Raw genomic sequence first — 7,400 nt, 5'->3', positions numbered from 1 at the left:
GGCTGTATGAGTATTTAACTATAAGCAAGTAACACCACTTTCAAAAGGATACTTGCACCCCATTGGCTCTCAAATCTGTTGTCTCAGTACAGCTCTTCTGCCTTTTACCTCAGCTGTTCAAAGTTGACAATATTCAAAACGATCTTATTCCCAAATCGTGCGTACGTTAGTGTTTTTATCCAAGGAAACTAATCCATGCAGATATAAATCCAAACTTTAAAATATAAACAGGAAGACACAGACCTTTGACGCCCGTTATTTTAAAAGATCTAAGAGTTACACAATCTTCTGTTCCACTTTTTTTTTTTTTTTGAAAAAAAAAGATCCCCGCACACTCATTAGTGCTGACTACGCTTCTAAATTATACATTAACGTTTTGTCACGATTCTGAAGTTCCACGCATAGTGAAATGATGTTATTAGACTAAATGAAATATTCTGAAATTCAATGGTTAGATTTAAATAGAGTCATATAGGGGCAATATTTTACTGGGACATTACTGACATTGCTGATGGCATAAAATCAAACTTTCAGTTCTTCTTCTTCATTAGTAAATAAAGAATAAGAAATAATGTAAAAATAATATTGTTGTTTTGTTTTTAACCCTAATGCAAAATACCTTGAAATCCACTTCGATTTATGTTATTTCAATTTTTATACTATACAAAGAGGGCGCTAAAAGATGTTCACTTATGTGAGAAAAAATTCGAGATCAGGTAAAACTAGCGTTAGTAAGACTGAGAGTGTGTGTTTGGTTAAAACTTAAGTTTTTATGCAAAGTAGGTTATAAGTGTATCACTAATTTCGGTGTATTTTTTGTACTAACTTGGCTCTATTTGAGTCTGCTTTGTAAAGAAATAACCGAATGCTCATACTTTTCATAATCATAAGTCTTCAGTCTTGTATTTTATGGACGGTATAGTAAAGGTAGTATATGAATTTAAACTGTTGAAGTTAAACCTCTAGCTACACCTAGTACAAACTTACAAAATACAATACGACTCGAGTTATGTTACATTTAAAACCTGTACACTATTGCAGCCCGAAGTTCAGGCTCTGATCCTGGATATGTTTTTTAATCTTATCAATTTTGACAATCTTAAGGCCTTAAGTTAAGTTAGGTTTAACTATAAAGTCTAAATTTAGGTGTCTTGAGTCAATTGTTTAGTCCTATTAGTAAAAATTTTAGTAATTATTTGCTACTGACTAAGTAACTGAGTGTTAGTATTACAGTATTACTTGCCATATCAAAACAGTTTAATATATACAGTAATATAACATACAGTTCTAATTTATTTGGTGGTGGTTGATCCAAAATTGTCTCAATACACAAGTTAAATACTGATGTAAATTCGAGTTAACCATTATTATAATAGTAAGTAGATAGCAATATAATAATAAGTTTCATGATAGAATGACATAATAGACACTTAAGTAATAGTATGTTGTAAGAACAAATTGAAGGTACATTATAATTATATATATGTTAATTTGCAATATTATTTGTCAACTGATAAGTAGTAATAGAATTGTGCTATTTTATCTCATTTTAGCAATAAAAAGTTCCTACAGTGAGATAATATAGCACAAAAGATTGGTTTTGTGATTATGTAAATTTAAATATGAGAAAATATGAAAAGTGTTTTTTTATGGTGGCAATTAATGAATATGTTTAGCTACTGAAAGTAATATTAGCTAAACTACATTAGTAGATTAATATTTGAAGTATCATAATAAGATGATGCTAAACTTTTTTTTTTACCCATAAATGGCACCAGTATCGTATTTTCATCCAGTTGAACAAACTTGAGGAGTTCAGGTTTTGCACTGGGTAGGAAAAAAAATTAATATGATTGAATCCAGAGCTTGAATTTTGTACTACAACATTAAAAGAAAAAATCTTTTTCACTGTGTCTTAAGCAAATGGAATGTGTTTCAACATGTGTGATGTTAAAGATAAGAGATACTTGGTGCAACTTTTGAACTAACCGTGTTAGCAATAATACTTTAACATGAATACGAATAAAAACCCTATAACCTGAGTGCTTTTGAAAGGTGGGCCTTTCTTCTTCAGGGGCAAACTGAGTGTGTTATTAAAGATTTGAACAGTTACCTGTATCACAGCTTAACCAATTTCTTTAAGTAAACTGTCCCAAAATTTTGCAGACTCAATGATAAGAGCCGGATGATTAACTTGATTAATCAACATAATTAATTACCTATGGGTGTCATTTGCATTGTTGTTTAGTGTCCCATAAAATAATCAATTGAAATTACATTTAAATCTGTTAATGTCATGAAAATAACAAACTAATCAAAGTTAAGTGTTTCTGATTATTACTATGTTTGATTATTCCATTCGATAAAGTCTATTGAGAATAATTTATTAATGAGCATGAGCAAATTCCACCAGCCACACAGCTTTAAATATAATTTGGAAAATTGTTTACAGTTTTCTTTGAAAATTACAGTAAATATATGTTACAAATTGACAAAGTATTACCTTACACAAGCTTGCGGCTGTCTGATTTGGAACTTGTATATTTTAATCTATAGTACATGAAACACTAAAGCCTAGTATATTTATTCCTTTTAGACATGGTTAGTCTCAACAATGCATACCATGTTACTTAAATATGCAGAATTCTTCAGAAGTCGTACACTTGCTTGATAGTTGACGGTTTAGGCTAAATGATCCTTTTCACTGGATATTTCTCTCCAAAGGCATGCATTTATCCTTAATTAAAATAGAAAAGCATGTGACTCATGAAAAAAATTTTAGAACCAGTACTATTGTGTTTTATTTAGGCCTTACATGTACAATTTTCTACATGGTCTTTACTAGACCAATTGAGATTCTTTCTCTGAGTAAGCAACTCAGAAGTCATTGTGTCAAACTATTCCATACTCAATCTAGAAAAGATGTATGATTCTACTCACCAACAGTAATAAGGTAATGGAATGGATTTTTGATCCAAATAGTTACTTCACAGTTGTTGGTTGCCTTTAAGACCAGACTAGAAGTACCAACCAAAAATACATTGACTGATCAACCAATCATCAATGTACATTGTGTGTAGTAGCAATAATACTATTATATCATACAGAGAATGTTTCTACATCACTTGGTGAACAAAACTTTTCAAAGGGAGATGTCAAGACATTAGTTGTTTTAAGATAACCTATGGACAACAAGGACCATTTGGTCCTTCGAGGCTGTCCTTGCACAACCACTCTTGAGAAAATTAGAAATTTAAACCAACCTTCTGTTGTTTTTTTTTTCAGAAATTTGATTACCAGCATAGACTCTTGTAAAGTGACAGCCTCCACTACTGTCAATGGCAAGTCATTCCATAAGCCTATCACCTCGTTAGAAAAAATAAAACTGGAAGTATGGAACCAAGCTTGTATTTTCCATCTTGTCAACTTGTATCCTCTCATCCTGTTACCTTCAAAATATAGCACAAAGAAACTAGAAGTCTTTATCCTATTGATCACCTAGATAATCTTGTAAACTTCTTTGAGGTCAACTTTTACCCTTTTTTTTCTTAAGAAAAAACAAGTTAAGAGATGTTAACCTATCCCTGTAAGAAAATTTTTCAATCCCTGGTATCATCCCACAGTAGTAGCCCTCTGAATCCTCTTCGATAAGTCAGTATCATTTCTTAGACCAAAGATATACACAGTATATTAAAAATAAATCCTTAAATAGTGATTTGTGTATAGATATATGCGACTTGTAATCAATATGACTATAATTACATCCTGACATTCTATTACAGCTTTACTACTAGTGACAGAGCACTACATCAATAGCTTGTGTAACTGATCCATCACTGTTCCAATATTCTTTTCTTCAGTTCATACCTCTATGAAACGTGACACAAATTATTATAACCCAAGTGCATTACCTTGCATTTGATATAATTAAGGAAATTACCAAAAAACTTGATCCAAGTCATTCTGTAGTCCTTCAGCAAACTTAACTATTTTGACTAATAATTCTTAAATTAATATTACTAACGTAAATAAGAAAAAAGGTCCAACCACTGACCCCTTAAGAACACAACTAGTTGTAAGAGTCCGGTTTAGTAATAACTTCTAGCTTTCTCTCATCTACAATCCAATTAACTAGTCTTTTTCCCACCTTTACTTTTATGATACTCTTTGCTAATCTTTTGTGTGGTAACTTGTCAGAAGCTTTTTTGAAAACTTTAGTGTGCCCAGTCCACACCCTCACTATCATCCAAATAAATAACTTTGAGATGAGTAAGGCAAGATTTCCCTTTAGTGAATCCATTTTGGCTTTCTTTCGTGATATCGTAACTAAACTTTATTAACATCACAATAATAATTATCTTCTCCAGAAACATTTTTATGGAGAACTACAAGCATTTCTAATTTTTGTTTCTTTAAGAGTAGGTACATGTCCTAATCAAAAGTTAAATGTAAGATCTTGTTGTTTTACTTGTTACTGATAAAATAAGTGGTAGATACTGTTAGTAGCATTGAAAATCATGGCAAGTATCTCCTACAACTTCCATCAGTTTTTCATCTACCTTGGCAGTGAAAGTAACAACTAAAGCTTATAGCCAATTTTTTTATGCTTGTTTTCATGGGAAAGAAAATCCATTATTTCTCTTTCTTCATAATCCATCTTAATGTAAATATTGTAAGCTTTTTAATTTGTACTTTATTGTATGAAATTTTTAAATATTTTTATGAAGATCTCTAAAAATAAGATTTAAAAGTTATATTTATTATTGATCATCTGATATCTAGCCCATTGACAATGTTGTTTCATTCGGCAAAAAATTTATCATATGTACTTCATTTTGGACAAAATCTTCATTAAAATATTTGGAAAACTAATTTAATTAGATAAGTGTACAAGTTCAAAGTTTTACTAGTAAATTTTGCGTTAAGTTATGCTGGCAAGAAAAAATAATTGATGAGTTTCCTTTTCCCACAAACACATAGTTATGGTCTCATGGTGAATTTTCATGTTATTCCCAATGTCAGTGTAGATTGGTGTGAATATGAAAAACTCATCATGAATATTACAGTAATGAGTTCTGTGATAAGTTAAATGCTTTGGGTCTTGGCAGAAATAATTCTCCAATTTGGGTTACTATTATTGCTGTCAATATCGTAAGAATTAAAGCAATAATAGTTACATTTTTGCAATTTAACTTCTATGTCTGACCTAAATAGTAAGCTGTTGTGCATGATATATGCAGATTAAAATCTGTGTCTAACCTAAATTATAAGCCTTGTTTGTACATGACATAAGAGTCCTGGTATAAAAAGAACTGATTTTAAGATTGATGATATTTATTATACTGATTTTTGACATTAACACTTGAGAAATAAAATTCGTCTAAACTCGGAATCATTTGTTCTATTTACAGAAGCATTATTAGTTGTGACGAAAAAAGATGATTGAAATTACCTGTAACGATCGACTTGGAAAGAAAGTACGTGTAAACTATGTGTTACTTATGTTTCTTGATGTCTCAGGTGGTACGTAAGTCAGGAGTGCGCTCGACAGGCTGAAAGAGATTTGTTTCCAGAAAGCACGCAGAATGTTCGTTTCTTTGTAGTTAAGAACAAAACTACACAATGAGTTCTGTGTTGTGCCTACCACGAGTATCAAAACACAATTTTTAGCATTATAAGTCTTCATACTTACCGCCGAGTCACTGGGGTGTCATGCAGAAGGAAAAAGTTAATCTTATATAATTACCGCAAAAGTTTTCAAAAAAAAAAAGCAAGATAACTAAAATACAGTGACGCTTAAAGCAGTGATACAAAATGATAAAATCCGATAACCCGTGCTCTTTCGAAAGGTGGACCTTTCTTCTTCATTTTGTCCCTGAAGAAGAAAGGTATTATTGACCTACTTATTGAACCTACGTGTTTTTTTTCTGACATCATGATTAAAGCAGTGGTAATTCAAAAGTGGTGTTGTGAATGTACTTTTAAATTTTTGAACTCAAAAGTGGTTAAACGATGATTAAAAGAAAAATGTGTTTGATGGAAGGCGTTGTCTTTTTGAAAACACAAAAAAAGATACAGATTTGGTAAACCAAAACTATGTACATTTGAAGTTTTTACAACTCGACAGTAAAATAAAATTAAAAACTCCCGTTAGAGTGAATCAAGAGAACACTGTTACTAACATTATTGAAAAACGTTTCTGAAAGTCCTGTTAAGCTGCCTCAAAAATTGAAGTAACGAAATATTCTTATTAATAAAGGCAATTCTAGAAATAAAAAGCAGGCAGTAAGCGAAAATATATCTGTATTTGATTGGGGCGATCTAGTTAAATGACCAAAAATATATCGAACTGTGGAACAGTTATTGGTCAAAATGGACCGAGTACAGATGTTGGATTTTTTGGTCTATAAATAGACAATAAACTAGCTGTGCTCTGCCCTCCGCATATATCGAAAGACGATTGTTAGCGGTATAAACCTTCGGACTGGGGGTGGGGCTTTAAGCAAGGAAAACATCAGTGTTTATCCAAGACGAGGATTCGACAATAAAATACTTGACAGTCATCGTTTCTCGCAAAAGAAGTATTTGCAACGAAGTGACATTTTTGAACTACTGAAAGAATAGTTTCACTTAAAAGTATCTAAAGATTACATATTTATAGTTTAATTCTGCAAAGTAAAGGTTAAAATGAAAACAGCTTTATTTCGCTGTGGATATCTAAGAGTACTTTCAAAAACACGTAGAATGGCAATCAAAGAAATGCTGCCATCTAGTGAGATAAATATTACACAATATTTTAAACAAACCATAGGTGTTTCCAGAAATGAGCAACTACATCGCTATAATAATCTATACATAGTATAATATTTTATTGAGTTTTTTTACGAACAGTTTTCTTAATTTTTTTACTTACAGAACATACTCTGAGAGCTTGGTGATATGTTACTGCAAGAAAAGGTATTCGTGAACAACTTTCCTCACGATGACAGTCCTGACTTTTTTATTTTTCATGTTAGCTTTATCATTTTTTTTACTCCATTTCAATTATGACAGGAAAATAAATGCTTTTCATGGATCAATATGAGGTAGTCTTAATTAAACCATTTTGCACTCTATCATTTCAAGTTTCGTTTCGCAGACAAGGCCACTGTATTAGGCCTTATTGGCTGAATAACTGCTTAAATGGGCAAAGAAAACCACCGAAATTAAATGTAAGAAACATAGATGAATACATATAACGGGTTAAAAAAATCATTACATATTTTAATTTAAACCTTCTAAGTAATACATTTTAAAATGTTGGCATTTTTTATCATTTTCGTATGGTAAAATTGTTATTTTTATTGTATGACAGTAAAACTTCGTGCGGTATTTTTCGAACCAAAACATAGATAACATAC

At 31.2% G+C, this 7,400-nt stretch overlaps 1 protein-coding gene across 4 annotated transcripts in view; it reads left to right on the top strand.

Moving 5' to 3' along the window:
* The first annotated feature begins 687 nt into the window (after nucleotides 1–687).
* Nucleotides 688–7,400, top strand: part of LOC106467935 (ubiquitin-like protein 5) — a 10,092-nt gene continuing 3,379 nt past the window's right edge. The window contains exons 1-3 of one of the 4 annotated variants that reach the window (XR_002612510.1): nucleotides 688–716; nucleotides 3,286–3,391; nucleotides 5,412–5,484. Coding sequence is in view for 1 of the 4 variants with exons in the window: in XM_022396164.1 (XP_022251872.1) it covers nucleotides 5,439–5,494 (56 nt within the window). In the remaining 3 variants the exon portion in view is untranslated. The other 3 variants (XR_002612511.1, XM_022396164.1, XR_002612509.1) reach the window with 3 other exon arrangements.

This window comes from Limulus polyphemus, unplaced genomic scaffold, assembly GCF_000517525.1.
Source record: "Limulus polyphemus unplaced genomic scaffold, Limulus_polyphemus-2.1.2 Scaffold2802, whole genome shotgun sequence".
Classification (NCBI taxonomy): domain Eukaryota; kingdom Metazoa; phylum Arthropoda; class Merostomata; order Xiphosura; family Limulidae; genus Limulus; species Limulus polyphemus.
This window is presented reverse-complemented; position numbering and strand designations above follow the sequence as displayed.